This window comes from Corythoichthys intestinalis, chromosome 4 (genome assembly GCF_030265065.1).
Source record: "Corythoichthys intestinalis isolate RoL2023-P3 chromosome 4, ASM3026506v1, whole genome shotgun sequence".
NCBI lineage: Eukaryota > Metazoa > Chordata > Actinopteri > Syngnathiformes > Syngnathidae > Corythoichthys > Corythoichthys intestinalis.
Window position 1 is genome coordinate 7,711,531 of NC_080398.1, and position 20,912 is coordinate 7,732,442.

At 42.1% G+C, this 20,912-nt stretch overlaps 1 protein-coding gene across 7 annotated transcripts in view; it reads right to left on the minus strand.

The window, feature by feature from the left end:
- Positions 1-20,912, minus strand: part of syngap1b (synaptic Ras GTPase activating protein 1b) — an 86,468-nt gene that overhangs the window by 17,670 nt on the left and 47,886 nt on the right. For 6 of the 7 annotated variants that reach the window (XM_057833686.1, XM_057833685.1, XM_057833684.1 and 3 more), the window contains 6 exons: positions 18,974-19,178; positions 15,768-16,283; positions 14,913-15,362; positions 13,454-13,618; positions 13,175-13,386; positions 1,937-2,009 (listed from right to left, as the gene is read on the minus strand). In XM_057833686.1, the coding sequence (XP_057689669.1) occupies positions 1,937-2,009; positions 13,175-13,386; positions 13,454-13,618; positions 14,913-15,362; positions 15,768-16,283; positions 18,974-19,178 (1,621 nt within the window). The remainder of the gene's footprint in view (positions 1-1,936; positions 2,010-13,174; positions 13,387-13,453; positions 13,619-14,912; positions 15,363-15,767; positions 16,284-18,973; positions 19,179-20,912) is intronic. The other variant, XM_057833687.1, reaches the window with a different exon arrangement.

Here is a 20,912-nt window from a genome sequence, read left to right on the forward strand (position 1 = left end):
GAAATTTATCAATGCTAAGTTAACAAACCCTAACCCCAACCCTATATAGGCCTATATTTTTTTTTATTTTATTTTACCAAAACATTAGTTACTGTCTGGTTATGCATTAACTAATGTATTATGTAATGCATTAACTAATGGATTAGCTAATGCATTAACTCATGTTAATTAATATATTAATAAATGTTAGATAAGCAATTATATTACGTAATTATTGTAATGTTACTTAAACATGAGTTATTGTCTAAAAATGCATTAACTAATGTTAATTAAGGGACCCTTATTGTAAAGTGTTACCGAAATTTTACATGGAGCCCCAGTCCGAGGTAGACTATCAGTCATGTTTAGCCTTTTCGATTTTCTAACAATTGCTGCCACTGTTAATTTATTCTCACCAAGCTGCTTTCCAATTGTCTCGTAGCCTTTTACAGCTTTGTGGGGCTCAACTTTTTTTTCCTCTGGTGTCTTTTGAAAGCTCTCTGGTTTTACCCATGTTAGCAGTTGGATTATGACTGACTGTGGGGTGCACAGGTGACAACATTGAGCTCAAACATTGGCGGGTGGGTGGTTACTCATGGGGTAAAGGTGGACTTCTTTGAGTGTCATAATTATTGCTGAATCTCAGGGGGACAAATACTTATGAACCCCGGGCAATTACAAATATATTATTTTAAAAATCATACACTGTGATTTCTGGATTTTTTTAGATGAAATTTCAGACCTCTACCTATTTTCTAAGTGGGTGAACTTGCAAAGTCACAAGGGCTGCAAATACTTCTGCTCCTCATTGTATATATACAGTGTAAAGAAATAGAAAATAGGAAGAAGAAAAAGAGGAAGAGGGAAAAGAAGAGGAGCAGGAGGAGGAGGGGAAGGACAAAGGAAAGAAAAACAAATAGTGCGGAAAAGGTGGTGTCATCATACCAGCACCTGATAGGGGAAAACCCTGCTTTTTGGTTTAAAAAAAAATAAAAAAACTGAAAAGAAATTGTATATACTGTATACTATTTAAAATATATATATATTAGGGCTGTCAAACGATTACAATTTTTAATCGAGTTAATCACAGCTTAAAAATGAATAAATCGTAATTAATCGCAATTCAAACCATCTCTAAAATATGCCATATTTTTCTGTAAATTATTGTTGGAATGGAAAGATAAGACATTCAACACACGGTACATAAGTACTGTATTTGTTTATTATAACAATAAATCAACAAGATGGCATTAACATTAACATTCTGTTAAAGCGATCCATGGATAGAAAGACTTGTAGTTCTTAAAAGATAAATGTTAGTACAAGTTATAGAAATTTTATATTAAAACCCCTCTTAATGTTTTCGTTTTCATAAAATTTGTAAAATTTTCACTCAAAAAATAAACTAGTAGCTCGCCATTGTTGATGTCAATAATTACACAATGCTCAGGTTGCTGAAAAACCCATAAAATCAGTCACACCCAAGCGCCAGCAGAGGGCGACAAAAAACACAAGTAACAAATGGACATGACACTGCTGTCATTTTATTCTGTTTGAGCGGGGCATGTGCGTTAAATGCCTCAAATATTTTAACGTGATTAATTTAAAACATTAATTACCGCCCGTTAACGCGATCATTTTGACAGCCCTAAAATATATATATTAGAACAATAACAAATGTGTAGGAAGAAAAACTAATCAAAAAGTCAAAAGAGAGAGTTAGGAAAAAAAGAGGAAGAGGAAGAGGACTGGAGGACAGGAAAAAGAAAAAAAAACAAATATAAGAAGAGGAGGAAGTGATGTCACACAAGATGGGGGAAATCCTGCTTTTTGGGTTAGGAAAAAAAATAAATGATATAAAAACAATAGAAGAAAAGAGTAAGGGGAGCAAATGAAGGAGTAGGAAGAAGAAAATGAAGAAGGCGGTGCCATGGCGGATTGTGACGCTCATGCACACCTGATCGGGGAAAATCCTGCTTTTGCTCTCAATGACGTGTCCTCCTCGAATTTCATCCTCCACGGCCATCAGTCTTGCATGGGAGAAGACAAGGAGAGCCGGCGTTAGCAAACATCATCATTTCATTTTCAAAGGACACTTCCTTCCGTTGCTTCCGGCCTGCCAGCCAGCCAGCCAGCCAGCCAGCCAACCAGGTATAACCTTTCATTCGGGCTCTTTTATTTACTCCGTGTAGGATATGGAGAATGGGATTTTGGGGGAGTATCCATAGCCATATAGGGCGAATTTCCGGGTTGTCCCCTGGGAATCGGTGCGGACGAGGTCAAAAATCCCCCAGAGCTGACGGACGGATGCCCGTTTTTTTTCAATCGTCCGAAGGATTTGAATTTGAAAGGTTAGCTCCCGTTTTCATTTTGCATCCGGACGTCCACTTTTGCCCGCCATTCACGCTGGGAAAAAAAATCTTGTATCTTGCCAAGAAAAAATAAATCTCTTCACACTTCAAATAAAATGAAATCTCTTCAAAAGTATCATTTCAATTAGATATATAAAGGCTTATTTAGAGACCATTTTGATATGTTCCATTGGAATATATATATATACATATATATTACATGTGATAGGCAAAAAGTAAAATATTTTAATGACATTTTTATTCTTTTTTTTCCCCACTTACGGGTCACTTTCAGTTCATTCTGGGGTTACATGATGTACATTTTGCATCAATACATGTTGATTTTCACGTCTTGTTCATGGGTCACCAACTGTTGATTTTGGGCAATTCTGGGACATTTCCTGTGGGTTTGGGGGAATTACTTCCAATACATTTTGGGTCACTTTGTGTTGATTTAAAGCTTTCTGGGCTGGGGATACGTGATGTACGTTTTGCATCACTTCATGTATATTTTAGAGCATTTTGCACCACTTCCTGTTCATGGGTAACTTCCTGTTGATTTTGGGGAATTCTGGGACATTTCCTGTGGCTCTGGTTCACTTCCTGTTGGGTTTTGGGGCACTTACGAGTCAATTTCTGTTCATTTTGAAGAATTCTGAAGTGACATGGTGTACGTTTTGCATCACTTCATGTATATTTTAGGGCATTTGGACCACTTCCTGTTCATGGGTCACTTCCTGTTGATTTTAGGGAATTCTGGGTCATTTCCTGTGGACTTTGAGCGACTTCCTGTTGGTTTTGGGGCACTTACTGGGGTCACTTCTATTTCTTTTGTGGTATTCTGGAGTTACCCTATGTACATTTTGCATCAATACCTGTTGCTTTTAGTACATTTTTAGATCATTTCTTGCTCATGGGTCACAACTGTTGATTTTGGGCAACTGTGGGACTTTTCCTGTGGATTTTGGGTGACTTTTTGTTGGTTTTGGGGCACTTACGAGTCACTTTCTGTTCATTTTGAAGCATTCTGAAGTGACATGTTGTACATTTTGCATCGATTCATTTTTATTTGAGGTCATTTTTTTGGTCACTTCGTTCTCATGGGTTACTTCCTGTTGATTTTAGGGAATTTTGGGTCATTTCCTGTGGACTTTGGGTGACTTCTTGTTAGTTTTGGGGCACTTATGGGTAATTTCTGTTTCTTTTGAGGAATTCTGGGGTTACACGATGAACATTTTGCATCACCCCATTTTGATTTTAGGGCATGTTGGGGTGACTTCATGGTTATTTTGGGGAATTCTGGGACATTTCCTGTGGCTCGGTCACTTCCTGTTGGTTTAGGGGCACTTATGAGTCACTTTCTGCTCATTTTGAAGCATTCTGTAGTGACATGTTGTACATTTTGCATCAATTCATTCTTATTTTAGGTCATTTTTTGGTCATGGGTTACTTCCTGTTGATTTTAGGGAATTCTGGGTCATTTCCTGTGGACTTTGAGCGACTTCCTGTTGGTTTTGGGGCACTTACTGGGGTCACTTCTATTTCTTTTGTGGTATTCTGGGGTTACATGGTGTACATTTTGCATTAATACCTGTTGATTTTAGTACATTTTTAGGTACTTTCCTGTTCATGGGTCACCTACTGTTGATTTTAGGGAATTCTTGGTCATTTCCTGTGGATTTTGGGTGACTTCTTGTCTGTTTTGGGACACTTATGGGTCATTTCTGTTCCTTTTGAGGTATTCTGGGGTTACATGATGCACAATTTGCATCACCTCATGTTGATTTTAGGGCAATTTGGGGTCACTTCATGTTGATTTTGGGCAATTCTGGGACATTTCCTGTGGATTTTGAGTCACTTCCCATTTTCGGGCACTTACTGGTCTTTTTTCTGTTCATTTTGAGGCATTTTAGAGTCACATCCTGCACGTTTTGCATTACCCCATGTTGATTTTAGGGCATTTTTGGGTCACTTCATGTTTGTTCTGGGGCACTTAGGGGGTGACTTTCTTGGGGCATTTCCAGCTCACTTTCAGTTAATTTTTGGGCATTTCTGGTTTAACTCCTATCCATAGGTCATTTTACTTTGATTTCATGGCAATTGGAGGACGTCTTTTAGTCGTTGTCCAAAATAATCACCACCAAAGGAGATGAAAATCAATATAGGAGCAAATTAAAGAGTTTATGAATGTGCCTTTGGAAATGCATGGAGCCATTCAAAATGTATGGTCAAGTTTGAGTGTGGTCCAATTTTTGATTGAAATTGCCAAAAACTGGCTCATCACTTTTTGCGCACCTTCATTTTCAGACTTTTTTGGGGATGTGTAAATCATGTGAGTTTGACAAAAACTGAAGGATAAGTAGCTTTTTGAATTTTTTTCTAGTTAGAAATGACTGGGACTTTATTTGCCCCCCGCCCCAAAAAATTGAACGTTAGTGGTGGAATCCAAAGAGATGCGTAAATTTTTGGAGAGTTTCTGCAACTTGACACACACACGCAAACACGATAATTCCATAGACACAATGTAAAAAAAAAAAGCAAGAGGAAAAAAAAAAAGCAAATTGAAACATGAGCGTTTGGATGTTTTATTGGCGAATCAGCATGTACAGCGTTGAAATCTTGTACAAAAAAAGATTGAGAGACAAGACAGCCAGAGAGAGAAAAAGCATTTGGACATGACAAGCATGCGTATGGCGAAAGATTAGGGAGGGAAGACAAGAAGCGTCTTCTTACATTATGACAAGAAGAAAAAGATGGAATATTAAATCATTGGCCAATCCCATCTGCTTTTTGCCCGTCGCCAGGCAGATTAGTGCACACAACCTTCTTATAGAGGACCAGCAAATAAATACGCAATAAATAATTAAATGTGTCATTAAAAACGTTTACACTGCTGGCCAAAAGTATTGGCACCCCTGCAATTCTGTCAGATAATGCTCAATTTCTCACAGAAAATAATTGCAATTTCAAATGCTTTGGTAGTAATATCTTCATTTATTTTGCTTGCAATGAAAACAACACAAAAAAGAATGAAAAAAAAAAAAATCCATGATCATTTTACACAAAACTCCAAAAATGGGCCGGACAAAAGTATCGGCACCCTTTGAAAAATCGTGATGCTTCTCTAATTTGTGTCATTAACAGCACCTGTTACTTACCTGTGGCACATAACAAGTAGTGGCAACAACTAAATCACACTCGCAGCCAGTTAAAATGGATTAAAGTTGACTCAACCTCGTTCCTGTGTCCTTGTGTGTACAACATTGAGCATGGAGAAAAGAAAGAAGACCAAAGAACTGTCTGAGGACTTGAGAAGCGAAATGGTGAGGAAGCACCGGCAATCTCAAGGGGACAAGTGCATCTCCAAAGACCTGAATGTTCCTGTGTAAACCGTCTGCGGTGTCATCAGTAACTGTCGAGCCCACGGCACTGTGGCTAACTTCCCTAGATGTAGACGGAAAAGAGAAACTGAGGAGGGATTTCAACCAAAGATTGCGTGGATGGTGAATGAAGAACCTCGACTAACATCCAAACAAGTTCAAGCTATCCAGCAGTCCGAGGGTACGACATCGTCAACCCGTACTACCCGTCGGCGTCTGAATGAAAAGGGACTCTATGGGAAGATATCCAGTGAAGGAGGTAGTACCTTTTCTCATAGGCACCGTATAACTGTTTGCAATATTCTAACACATTTGTTATAATAAAGCATTCAACCATAGTTTAAGGAAAACAAGCAGCAAATATATTTGACATAGGACATAAGAGATACATGACGCCTTCTTATCACGGAAGCCCAACGCGTGCGTCATGCAACTGACTGAGCAAGATTGACGCAGGCGAGGCAAGACATCTCCAAGGCCACATCTGCACCACCAACTCCCGCAATCAGTTCTTCCGGACAGTTCAGAACAAATGGCAGGACATCTTGTCTTGACAAGGAACATTTTATAAGAAGGAACCCGCGACCGAGCTGTGAACTCTCAGCACTCTCATAGCGCTGAAGTGGCAAAATCCACAACCCTCGTTGCCCTGACAACAGTAACTCCCGAATCCTCCTGTCCAATCCACAAACAGACAATAATCCAAACAACAATGCCCAAACACACCCTTCTTCTGCCCACAGCCCGCCCTGAGAGAGCCTTCAAAAAGACAATATTTAACTAATTGCAGTCATTTTTCTCAGGAACCTTTAGTTGACATGTGATATGGTGACCCTGAATCCTCGCCTGAGTCTATTTTCTGTTTGTCTTACCATTTGATCGCTGTTGAACTGAATACATTTTCAACTTGTGCTTCAAAGCCTTTTTCCAGCTTTCAAAATGGTGTCAGTACAAGGGGTTAAGACCAGGGGTGAAAGTGGGCCAGAACTGTCACGAACGCAGTTTTTGTATAAGATTCAGGGCTGGAATGCTGTTTCGGTACACGGTGCTTTGATTCCAAAAATATGACGGCAACTGTCAAAACGCTATGTAAAAGAGTTGAGGAGGCTTATTTATCATATTTAGTTTTATTTGCTCTGATGGGGAGTTTCAGAACATCTTAGCTGTCAATGTGCACTTTGGATTTATATTTGTTCATTTATGTTAGGCTACTTATTCATTTCCTTATGATTTAAAAAAGTCAATGTTTGCGCGGTATTCAAAATATATTCCATTTCCCTCTGCAAAATAAAAGTCATTTGTACTTATTTTTCTGAATGGATGTTACTTATATCTTTATCATTAAAAAAAAAAGAAAGCATAAGTAAATGTTTACAATAACTTCAATTTTAATATACGGCCTATGTTCTTAAGTAGTTAAAATTGAGATTTGGCATTTAGTATGTGAGGAAATGAGGAAAAATAAAAATTAGTAGATGGAGGTTGGGGTTATTGCTGTTTTTAAATTTGCAAATCATTGAAAAAATACAATTTTGAATGAAAATCTGTTTTTGTATGTGTTATAGAACAGTTTTCTTTGCATTTCAGTAGTTTTAGGAGATTTGAACCCCCCCCCTTAAAAAAAAAAAAAAAAAAAAAAGAAAGAAACATAATTTCTGGCTCCGTGGCGACCTTCACGTCAGGGAATTCCGGCAAGAAATTCTAGCCACTTTCACCCCTGGTTAAGACTAAGGTGAACGCGCAGAGTTTGGCCATTTGGCTGGGATGTCGGGTTCTCGCCGGCCCGGGTTGCAGGAGCTGCGCCAGTGCGGGTTCGGCTGGCTTGATTCTGACAGTCTGGCTAAAAGATCAGATTCACTCACCAGGAAGACCCCATTTCTGACTCAAAGACATAAAACAGCCAGGTTGGAGTTTGCCAAAACTTACCTGAGAAAGCCAAAAATGTTCTCTGGTCAGATGAGACAGAAGTAGAGCTTTTGGGGAAAAGGCTACAACATAGAGTTGACGGGAAAAAAAACAAAGCCTTCAAAGAAAAAACACGGTCCCCACAGTCAAACATGGCGGAGGTTCCCTGATGTTTTGGGGTTGTTTTGCTACCTCTGGCACTGAACTGCTTGACCGTGTGCATGGCATTATGACGTCTGAAGAATAGCAACAAATTTTCCAGCATAATGTTATGTAGGGCCTGAAGGGAAAAGCTACCGTCATCGCACACACCATATACTTGTTTGCATTAGTCTAACACATTCATCTAACTATTGTTTAAGCAGACTCCACTACGTGCCCTTTGACACAGTGGGGTGAATCACCTTATCCGGGCTAATGAGGGGGAGATGAGAAAAATGATAAAGTTTCTCGTAGGCACCGTCTAGCTGTTTGCATTACTCTAACACACATAATATAATAAATCAGGAGATAGTATCATTTTTTATATTTACGGTAGGACTACATTACTAATATAAAATAAATAGCACACCGTAGTTTAATGAGAAGAAATAGAAGAGATACACAATGCCGTCTTATCACAAGATTGACGCACCAACTCTTGCAATCAGCTCTCCCAGCAAGCTCAAAGGACAAAGCGTTTAGTCCTAAAACAAGTACAGCCAGCCCAGACAGCAAAGTTGATAGCGGGCGTCCCATCCGCGCACGAACCTAAGCCGCCCAAAACCGGCCACCGAGGGGAAGACCCAAAAGCAACGCCCAGACACACCTTCGGACACGCCTTCGACACGGCTTCAGCAGAGACTTTAAAAAGACTGGACACTGAGATAACACAGATTTTTGCTGCTCGGAAACATGTAGCCTTGTTTTGGATCCAGAATTGTCCCTCCGTCGTCTGTTTTTGCCTTGTTTTTGACCATTGTCAACGAATAAATTGTCAACCTGTTTTCGGTGAGTGTTCTTCAAACTTTTGAAACATGGAGTCAGTACAAAGGGTTAAAATAATAAGAGGACGCACGAGATTCCGCCCGCCCGGCGGGCGCATGCTAGGCAGCGTCAGCCGAGCGGCACTTGTTTTGGCTGGCGCTGTTCCTGAGTGCGTCTTGGCCGGGGGGGGGGGGGGGGGGGGGTCAATTTCAACAGGCTCAGTACGAGAAAGCTGGGTCTCCCTCAGAGGTCATGGCTCTTCCAGCAGGAAAATGACCCAAAAAGCACTAGAAAATGGTTTGAGAGAAAGCACTGGAGCTTCTTAAGTGAGTCCAAACCTGAATCCCATAGAAGACCAGTGGAGAGATCTGAAAATGGCACCCTTCAAATCTCAGAGACCTGGAGCAGTTGGCCAAAGAAGAATGGTCGAAAATTCCAACAGAGCATTGAAAGAAACTCATTGATGGATACCGGAAGCGGTTGTTCGTAGTTATTTTGTGCTACCCAGTATTAGGCTGAGGGTGCCAGTACTTTTGTCTGGCCCATTTTTGGAGTTTTGTTTAAAATGACAATGATTTCATTTTTTCCCCCATTCTCTTTTGTGTTTTTTCATTGCTAGCAAAATAAATGAAAATATTACTACCAAAGCATTTGTATTTGCAATCATTTTCTGGGAGAAATTGAGCATTATCTGACAGAATTGCAGGGATGCCAATACTTTTGGCTAGCACTGTATGTATTTTCTATTTATTTGTTGATTTTTCAATTTTTAGTTACTCTTTTGTCATTTACAGGTAGTCCTTGGGTTACGAACGAGTCTCGTTCCTACGCTGGCGACGTAACCCGAATTTCAGCGTAAATCGGAATTAACCCTTTAAAAATTCAAATTCAAAACAACTATCCAAAAAGTCCAAAACTTGTATTTTGTTTAATTGTGGAGGATAGACTGCCCTCTGGTGGCAGCGTTGGGTCTGGCTGGACTGTCGTTCATTAATGCTTCCATACAGTAGCACTCACACGTCTGACATGGGCAAACGATAGCTGCACTCTGGTTTGGCCCACATAAGCCTGTAAGTTGTTTCAGCTAATATATGTTTGTGTATGCATTTGTAATTAAGTTTACAGCTAGTTTGTGGAGTTATATGCGAGCGATTTGGTAGAAGAATTGTAAATATATTCGTAGCATTTTAGATAGCTGACTTTTGTTCGGCAAATTAGGCTAATTTAAGCTACTAAATTTACATATTGATCCGACTAGATGGACGTTTGAACACCAAACGTTTTATGTTGAGTGTTTTATTGTTAAAATGCGTATCGTTTTGAACATAAGTGTGTGGTACAGCTTTACAAATTGTCAAAAGTGAAGGAAGTCAAAAAGCACAGTTGTTTTGTTTGCTGTCTATCAAGCTGAACAACTTCACATTTTGTGAGGACAGAACAAGTCTTGTTAATAAAGTAAAGGCGAGATAAAATGGCGGACAACACAGCGTCGTGAAGTCAACATCGCTTAAGTCGAGTACGTCGTAACCTGGGGACTACCAGTATTGTATTTCAATTTGGATTCAATTCATTTGAAATAAATCTTACGATACGAATGAAAATATATAAATATTAAAATAATGACATCATGATTAAAATACCGTAATTTTCAGCCGCCACCCACCAAATTTCACACGAAAATTGCATTTGTTCATAGATAAACCGCACTGGACTATAATCCGCAGCTGTCATGACTGTATTATGGTATATTTATTCCAAAAGATATTTACCGGTAAAACTTTACTCGATAGCGGGATCATAAGACTGTCTAAGACCAAATGAACCACCGTGAAGCTTTGAACCAATTGGACGCAAAGCTTCATTGGTTCAAGAAGCTTCATTTGGCCATCATTGCTCCCTTGGGGGTGACAGTCAACCTCCTGGTGTCAACAGTTTTTTTGTCCAACATGCCTCCTAACATGCATTGCAGCGCTACAGATGTAAATGACCAATCAGAATTCATCTTCTGTGCTAATTATTTCTTAAGTTACCGTTCCACTTGTTTCCCTAATTGCCAGCTACAGTATTTGGTAACACTTTATTTGACAGTGGCGCCATAAGACTGTCAGAAGACCATCATAACTATGACATGACACTGCATTGAACATTAATGAATTCTTATGACAGATGTCATTTTGTGTCATTCGGCAAATGATCTCTCTTTTGAATGGATGTAAAAGTGCCGAGCTGGACATGAAAGGAGTTTGTAGCATAATTAGCCGGATGATACTTGATGACATCGGTCATAAGCATTCATTAATGCCCATGATGGTGTCATGTCATAATTATGACGGTCTTCCGGCAGTCTTACGACACGCCGTCAAATTAAGTGTTGCTTATTAACCCAAATAAATCAACAAATAAGCCACAGAATTCAAAATGAGGGATAAAAGTAGCTGCTTACAGTCTGAAAATTACGGTAAATTGATATTTTTTTATTTACATGGGGAAAAAAATTGAATGACACATTTAATTGTTTATTTAGTGGTCTGGCTTTCATGTTGATTTCGTCAATTCCTTAGCAAGAGACTTGACTGAAAAACAAAGACAGCTCGGATGAGTCAGAACTATACTGTGGTCTGTCTCACTTTGGTACATATTCATATTGTACTACTATAGTTATGGCTCTTGCATCTCACACACACACACACACACAATTAAATATGACCTATAAAAATAGATGAAACTATGAGCCCATCATCACATACGTACATACAGCATATTGCGGCAGTATAAACAATTTGATGGCCGTTGATGACCAAGAGGGCCAACATTCATTCACTGTGTCCTTAAAACGTTATGATTTCCAGATTTACGTATTCATTTCAATTTGTATTGAATTATCACAAGACGTAATCTATGGAAACCCAAAAGAGTCCAAATGAAATAAATAAAAACAACATTTTGAAGTAAATATGACTGCTAAATAACAGATCAAATTGTGCAATATTGCCCTTCAATTGAAAAACAAAGCAAGATTATTATGAAAAAGCTTTTACAAGATAAAAAGCGATTTTCACAAAGTATTGTTTTTGGTATCTAGGGTTTTGCCTCGCAAAGGCCAAGATAGGTATATTATTCATTATGTATTTGCCGGGTTTTTTCGGGGCGCCGCGCAGCCCAAACCGTTTGACCGATCGGCACCGTTCACGTATCAAAACGACCGGAATTTTCGCGCGACACAGGGAATTTTTCTAACGGCCCCGAAATTTTTTTTGTTCGCATGTAATGCCATTGACGGCCATGGACGTCCAAATTTCAATGGCAAAAAATAAAAATGTTCCCAAATCAACAGGAAATGACCAGATATCAATAGGACGTGTCCCCCAAATGACCGGATATGACCAGGACACGCCCCCCCCCCAAATGACCTGATTTGACTTGGACATACCCCCCAAATGTCCCCAAATGACCTGATATGACCAGGACACGGCCCCCCAAATGACTTGATATGACGAGTTCCCAAATGACCTGATATGACAAGGACACGTTCCCCAAATGATCTGATATGATGAGGACATATCCCCCAAATGTCCCCAAATGACCTGATATGACCCCCTCCCCAATGACTTGATATGACCGGGACACAGGCCCCAAATGACCTGAAATGACCAGGACACGCCCCCCAAATGTTCCCAAATGACCTGATATGACCAGGACACGGCCCCCAAATGTCCCCAAATGATCTGATATGACCAGGACATATCCCCTAAATGTCCCCAAATTACTTGATATGACCAGGACACGGTCCCCAAATGACCTGATATGACCAGGACACGCCCCCCAAATGTCCCCAAATGACCTGATATGACCAGGACATGCCTCCAAATGTTCCCAAATGACCTGATATTACCAAAACACACACCCCAAATGACTCGATATGACCAGGACACGCCCCCCAAATGCCCCCAAATGACCTGATATGAGCAGGATGTGTCCCCCAAATATCCCCAAATCAACAGGAAGTGACCTGATATTGCCCCCCAAATGTCCCCAAACCAACCTGGGCGGGGCTATGATCTGTATCTCCACTCAGCTAAGCCCTAGAGTAATTTCTCCCGAAATTGCAGTTTCTGGTTACACCATGCTTTTTTCCACAATGGCCTTTTCATAATGTCGTTTTTCAGGACAATAAAGCACGTGCTGTCAATCAAATATGTAAGGCAGAATATGTTAAGCGAATGGCTTGATCGTGGAGTCTGGCTAGCTGCGATAGCATTTGGTAGCGTCGATGAACTGTTAGGTAAACCTCCAGAAAGCGTCTCATCAAAAACACACTACTGCTGAAATCCTCGCTCAGGCCGGGGTAAAAACCGTACATTACTATCCAACCGGTTTGCAACTTCTCTGAGTAACTCTGTAAGTGAAAAAAAATTAAAAATATGTAAATAAGCCCCGCCTTTATTTTGCGGATTACGTTCTCTTGCAATCATTCAATCAAAATGGAAATGAAATAAAAGGACACATTGAACTATTGATGGTTGTTGAATTTTGGCCCTCTGCAATCCATTTGTCCATTTGAGGCTGGCTAGCTGGGACGCTAGCCTTCCTTACCTGTTGATGATGCCTTTAATTTGAGAGTCTTTCTCCACCTGCTGCTGGCGAAGGCGGCGCTCGCTGTCCTCCAGCCGATTCTGGTACTGGAGGAGGATTTTGTTGGTCTGCTGCTCCTGCGTCAGGAGGCGGCGCTCGTACTCCTCCAGCTTCTTGTGCGACATCACCAGCCGCTCCTTCAGGCAGTTGATCTCCTCCTCGTACTCGCGCACCTGCCACATTCCGCACGTTTACAAGCGGTCTTTTTCCAGGCTCGCCCACCGGCCTGACCCACCCTACCCTGTCCATGCGCGACTCGTCCATGCTCTTGGAGTACTCCTTGAGCTTGAAGTCCTCGCGGTCGATGCGCGAGCTCTCGATGTCCGCCGACAGGTGAGGCATGTTGGACACCCAGGCCACCGTCCGCTCGTTGGCCGGCGTCCCCGCCGTCAACCCGGAAGGCGCCTGCGTAAAGTAAAACGCGTCGGGTGAGCTCCATCGCAACGTATGGCGTCTAGGGTCACTTCCCGGTGGTTTTCCAGGTCACGACCTGCTGATTTTCCGCATATCCCATTGACAGTCATGGACCTCCAAATTTCCCATTCATTTTCAATGGCATTCACTTTGTTTAATGGCAGAGACGGCCATGTTTGTAGAGTCTATTGATGCCAATGTACTTGGATTCCATTGACGCAAATTTAAGTCGACGCCATTGACGGAAATGGACGTCCAAATTTCCCGTTCATTTTCAATGGCAAAAAACAAATGTCCCCAAATCAACAGGAAATGATCAGCTATCATAGGACGTGTCCCCCAAATATCCCCAAATGACCTGATATGACAGGATACGCCCTCTTAAATGTCCCCAGATGACCCGATATGACCAGGACATGTCCCCAAAGTGTCCCCAAATGACCTGATACGACAGGACACGCCCCCCAAATGATCTGATATGATCTGGACACATCCCCCAAATGTCCCAAAATGACCTGACATATGACCAGGACATGTCCCCCAAATGTCTCCAAATGACCTGATATGACCAGGACACTCCCCCCAAATGACCTGATATGACCAGGACATGTCCCCCAAATGACCTGAGATGACCAGGACACGCCCCCCAAATGTCCCCAAATGACCTGAGATGACCAGGACACGCCCCCCAAATGTCCCCAAATGACCTGAGATGACCCGGACACGCCCTCCAATGTTCCCAAATGACCTGATATGACCAGGACATATCCGCCAAATGTCCCAAAATGACTTAATATGACCAGGACATCCCCCCAAATGACCTGATATGACCAGGACACGCCCCCCAAATATCCCCAAATGACTTGATATGACCAAGACACGCCCCCCAAATGACCTGTAATGACCAGGACACGCCCCCAAATGTCCTGATATGACCAGGACATGCCCCAAATGTCCCCAACTCACCTGATATGACCAGGACACGCCCCCCAAATGTCCCCAAATCAACAGGAAGACCCTGATATTGTTCCTGAAATGTTCCCAAATCAACCTAGGTGGGGCTAAGATCTGTATCTCCACAAAGCAAAGCCCCATAGTAATTTCTCCAGAAATTGCAGTTTCTAGTGACATTTGAAATCATTTTTTAAAAGTGATTCTTATTTATGCAGTAATATGAGTGATGTTTAACACAATCTATTTTCATTTGGAAGTACAAGTCAATGATCCTGTACTAAGATGGCTCTCAAAGTGAAATGTCATAAAATGCTGGAGACGCTCAACTGGCCTGTTTTGCGACGTTGGGCTTGAGTAGATGCTGCTGAGGCGGAGCCGCAGGCGTCTGCTGGGACTGCTGGGGCGACTGCTGCGTGGCGGGGCTGCCGGTCCCCTGCGGACTCCCCGACTCCCGGACCGAACTCTGCTGACGGGGCAGCCCCGGCGCCGCGTTGTCCTTGCTGGACATCTGGCGGCCGAGCCCGCCGCCGCGCGGCAGCTGCTGCCGCCCGCCCCCGAAGGCCGACTCGGGCGACTGCAGGAGGTTGCCGCTCGGCGGCCGGGACTTGGCCGGGACGGCGCCGCCGCCGACCGACAGCTGGTGGGACGTCTGGGACTTGACGCGTTGGGCGGGAAGGGGCGGCGCTCGAGGTTGCACAGTGGAGGGAGGTGTGGTAGCCAAAGAGGAGTGGGAGGTGCCCGTCTGCGACGTCAGGCCCCCCGTCATTTGATGCTGATGATCCTGACAGAATTAAGGAAACGGCTCATCTTAACTTCATTCTTGACATGACGTATCAAACGCGTGGCTCCGGGGCCAAATCCGGACCGCCGCATCATTCGGTGGGACCCAAAATCAACAGAAACAGACAAGTCAACAGGAAATGGTCCAGAACTGACCTAAAATCAACAAGAAATGGTGCAAAATGTACAGGATGTGACCCCAGAATGTCCCAAAAGGTGACCCAAAATCAACGGGAATTGACAGGTCAACCGAAATGGTGCAAAATGTACAGGATGTGACCCTGAAATGTCCCAAAATGTGACCTAGAATCTACAGAAAATGAGCTAAAGCACCCCCAGGCAATCTCTCCAAAAAGGGCATTTTCTAGTCCCGCTTTGTCCAAAATGTCTCCCGGGCCAGGCGTACCTGCATGTGCACGGACATCTGACGTCGGGCGTAGTCGGCCCTGCCGTAGTCGTCGCTGTAGCTGTGCGAGTGGATGATGCTGGGCTGGGTCAGGTGGGCGTCGCGGGCGCGAAGGGTGGACAGGTCCTCGCTGCGAGAGAAGCCACCGTGGGCGAACTGCGGCACGTAGCCGGCGGGCTCGGGGGTCAGCAGCAGGGGCGCGGGGGGCTGAGCGCGATGCTGGTGGTGTTGGTGGTGCTGCTGGGGCCGGCGTTGGGGCCCGTCGGCCGTCGCCGCCAGGTGAAAGAGGGGATTCTGGAAGGAAAGCGGGTAGCGCATGGCGGCGGCCTGCAGTTGTTGCTGCCGGGACAGCGAGTCGACGGCGGCCAGCCGGCTCAGGCGCAGGCCGCCGGAGCCGCCCGACAACCTGCCGCCGCCGCCCGGGCCCCCGAAGCTGCCCGTGCCGGCGACCGAGGCCTGGGAGGAGTTGAGCATGTCCACCGACATCAGGTTAGACACGCTGTTCATTCGGGAATCCTGGAGGTCCATCATATAGATAGGCTTTTACTGACACGGCCCTCCGCCCCCCGGCCCCGACCCACTGCATGATATGGCTGAGCCTGGCTGTTGATGTCACATGTACAAAGAACTAGATCGCCGCGCAGACACAAGCCTATTGGGACCGCCTTTGGCCACGTTAGGATAGGACAGTTCCAGCCACGTAACAGCCGGCGAATAAGTGCTCGATTTTCAACCCACTTGCTTTTTCATAAACGTCAGTAATGAGCTAAATTAACCGCATACTCTTGCGGTGCCACTGACGATGATAAATGTCCAGTCGGAAGATGTGTAGCCAAAAAAGACCCTTTTTTTTTCTTCTTTCTTTTAAATACCCATTTTTGACCAAACATTCAGTTTTCTACCCAAAAAAATAATAATTTGGAGCAAGAAGTTTTTCTGTCCAGAAACAAATGAATTTTAAAAAAATCTTATTAAAAATGAACCATTTTTGACCAAAACCAACTTTTTTTTCATCAAACATTAACATTTTTTTCTGACCAGTTTCTAACAATTTTTTTCTTAACAAAAAACCAAAAGTCCTGTACCAAAAATCTTGGGACCCAAACCCTAACCCAAAAAAAAATTCTGACCAAAAGTGAACCATTTTTAACCCCCAAAAACTGTTAAACAAAATTTTACTTTTATTCTTACAAAAAATGACCAAATTTTGACCAAAAATCATTTTTTAACCCCAAAAAATTAAAATTTTGAGCATGTAGATTTTTCTGACCAGAAACGAACCAAATTATTTTTAAAAAATCTTTCATCATTTTTGACCAAAACCAACTTTTTTTTCAACAAACATTAAAAACTTTTTCTGAACAGAAGCGAACCAATATAGACAGTTTTTTTAAATTTATGTGTAATTATTTAATTAATTCATTTATTTATTTTATTTATTTCTTTTTACCAAGAACACAAAAAAAGAAATTCTTACCTGTACTATTTTTGCAAATATTCGTTTTAACCATTAAACAATTTTTAACCCCCAAAAGCTTTTCAACAAAACTTTACTGTAACCCCCAACCAAAAAAAAATTTGAGCAAGAAGTTTTTTCTTACCAGAAACGAACCCAAAAATTTGGGGGAAAAAAATAGTTTGGACCAATACCTAATGATATTTGACCAAAAATTTATTTTTTTTCTCCTTTCAAAAAAAAAAAAAAAATTTTTTTTACCAAAAATAAACCTTTCAATGCCATTGATGATGATAGACACTCAATCAATTGGCATTTAATCATCCGAACAGAAGTGAGCCAATTTATACCAACATTTTTTTGTTCTTACCGGAACCCAAAATACCTTACCAAAAATTTTTGGACCAACATTTTTTTTTTTTTTCTTACTAGAACTATTTTTGAGAAAAAATGTTTTGAACCAAAAGGGAATCAGTTTTAACCCCCAAAAACTTTTCAACCAAATTTGACTTTTTAAAAATTCTTATCACAAACGACCCTTTTTTTTTTTTTACCCCCCCAAAAAAATCATTTTTTAACCCAAAAAATAAACATTTTTTTTCTTAACAGAAACAAAGAAAAAATCAAAATTGTATTAAAAATGAAACATTATTAACCCAAAACTTTTTTTTTTTTTTTTTGTCCATCAAACGTTAACATTTCATACCAGACCAGAAGCGAACCATTTTATACCAAAAGAATTTTTTTTCTTACCAAAAACCAAAAATGCCTTACCAAACATTTTTGGACCAAAATTTTTTTTTCTTACAATGACTAATTTGTAACCAAAAGTGAACCATTTGTAATCCCAAAAAAATAACAAAAATTTACAATTTTTGAAAAAAGAAAACAAAAACTATAACTAGTTTTTACCAATGATGAGCAATATTTGACAATTTTTTTTTTTCCATAACCCAAAAAATAACTGAATTTTCAGCAAAAATGAACCATTCAATGCCATTGATGAAAATCAATGCTCGATCATGAGGCATCCAATAATCTTGCCGGGATCCGGCTTTTGGCATCTAGTTCTTATATTCATGTGATATCTAGGCTTGTGCCAAGTGGCTAATTTGGACGGGGAATGGACAAACAAGCAGATGTCATGGTACAGTGTTCCCCCGCTCTATCGCGGTTCATTGCCAAAAATTCAAATATATATACTGTATGAACTGCCAGTGACGGCCATGGACGTCCATTTTTTTAGGACAGGGAGGAAATGGACTTGGACGTCTTTTGGGGTCTTTTCAGTTTTTCCAATTTCTCTTTTTGACTATCTACCGCAACACACACTGAGCAAGCATTGAATGAGTTAACTCGTTGACCGCAATAGACGTCCAATCCGTTTGAGCCGGAAGGGGCTGACCGTGTTTCAGCACCATTGACGGTGATAGACGTCCAATCCATTTGCAGTTCAAACGGATTGGATGTCTCTTGCCATGTATGGAGGACCAGGATTGCCAAAATTCAATAGATAATTTGAAAAAAATCGACGAGTTGTCCATTACTGATTGACGACGTAAAATGTCACAGGTTGGACGGAACGGCGGCAGACTTTGCGATCTAGCTAAATGTCATATTGGCCAAGGAATGGGCGAATTTCCGTAAGATTGGTCTCCCCCGATAAAGGCGGGTTCACTGTAGACTCGCTGATGGGAGATCGGGCGGAATGTGAACGGCGCATCTCCCGACGGGCTCGGCCGCCACTCACCTTGCCGTCGGGTTCGGTGATGTCCGAGCTGCTGGTGCAGTAGGCCGGACTGGAGCGGGCCAGCGGGGGGCGGGACGCGTAGTACGCGTCCTTGGACGGCTCTCGCCGGAGGAAGCGCTCGCGCTCCTGAAAACTCATTTGCGAGCGGGACGCCATCATCCCGCCGGTGGAGGTAGGCGAAGGCAGGCGGCTGGTGTCCATAGAGCTGCGGAGTAGGAGCAGTAGGCGGAGTCAATCGCTCGCTCTTCGTCACACATGCACCGCTAGCTAGGCTCAAATTCCACGTGAGGTCACCCGGAAATACTCTCTAATCAACAGGAAGTCCACCCATATCGACCGGAAGTGACAAACAATTGTCCCAACATAAACAGGAAGTGACTCGGGCAGGGAATGCACCCCCAAAAAACGGGTCAAAACCCAAAATTAACAGGAGGTGACTGGCGGGTGTCACAAAATCCGATAGGAAGTAACGTGAAATCAACAGGAAGTCAACTAAAATCAGAATGGCCAACACGACCTGGAAATGACCCAAAAATCAAGTAAGTCGCCCAAAATGAACAGAAAGTGACCCCCCCCCCCCCCCCATAAAGAGCATAATCAACAGGAATTAATCAACACAAAGTGGCCTATAAATTACCATGACATGACCCAAAATGAATAGGAAATGAACCTGAAGTGACCCAAAATGAAAAGGAAGTGACCCAGAAATGCCCCAAAGTCAATAGGAATGCACCAGCATCAAAAGGAAGTGACCCGGTAACACCCAAAATGAACAGGAAGTGACTGATAAATACCCTAAAACAAATAGGAAGTGACCCAGAAATGTCAAATCAATAGGAATGCCCCAACATCAAGAGGAAGTGACCTGGTAACACCCAAAATGAACAGGAAGTGATTGATAAATTCCCTAAAATAAATAGGAAGTGACCCAGAAATGTCAAATCAATAGAAATGCCCCAATATGAAGAGGAAGTGGCTCGGGAATGGCCCAAAAATCAATAGGAATGCCCCAACATTAAGAGGAAATGGCTCAGGAATGCCCAAAAAAGAACAGAAAGTGACTGATAAATGCCCAAAAACAGGTGTCTCGAAATGAACAGGTAGTGGTCTTATAATGCCCCAGAATTTTTTTTAAAAATCACCTGAAATAAAAAGGAAGTGACTCGGCAATGTCCCAAAATCAATAGGAAGTGACCCGGGAATGTCTCAAAATGAACATGAATTGACTGATAAATGCCCCAAAATCAATTGGAAGTGACTTGAAATGAATAGGAGATGACTGATAAATGCCCAAAATGAACAGGAACAGAAATGTCCAAGCAATAGGAATTCCCCAACATCGAGAGGAAGTGACCAAGGAATGCCCTAAAAAGAACAGGAAGTGACTGAAATGCCGAAAAATTCAATAGGGAGTGACCCAAAATGAACAGGAAGTGATCCAGAACTGTCAAAGCCATAGGAATGCCCCAACATCAAAAGGAAGTGACCCGGTAACACCCAAAATGAACAGGAAATGACCCATAAATACCCCAAAACAAATAAGAAGCGACCCACATTGAAGAGGAAGTGACCCAGAAATGTCAAAGCAATAGGAATGCCCCAACATAAAAAAGAAGTGACTTGGGAATCTGGTTAAAAAGAACTCAAAGTGACTCGAACTGAACAGGAGGTGACTTGGATATGCCCCAAAATAAACAGGAAGTGACCCAGAAATGTAAAATCAAGAGGAATGTCCCAACATCAAGAGGAAGTGGCTCAGGCATGCCCTAAGAAGAACAAAAAATGACTGATTAATGCCCAAAAATCAATAGGAAGTGACTCAAAATAAACTGGAAGTGACATGGATACCCCCCAAAATCAATAGGAAGTGACTTGAAATGAACAGGAAGTGACCAAGAAATGTCAAAGCAATAGAAATTCCCCAACACCGAGAGGAAGT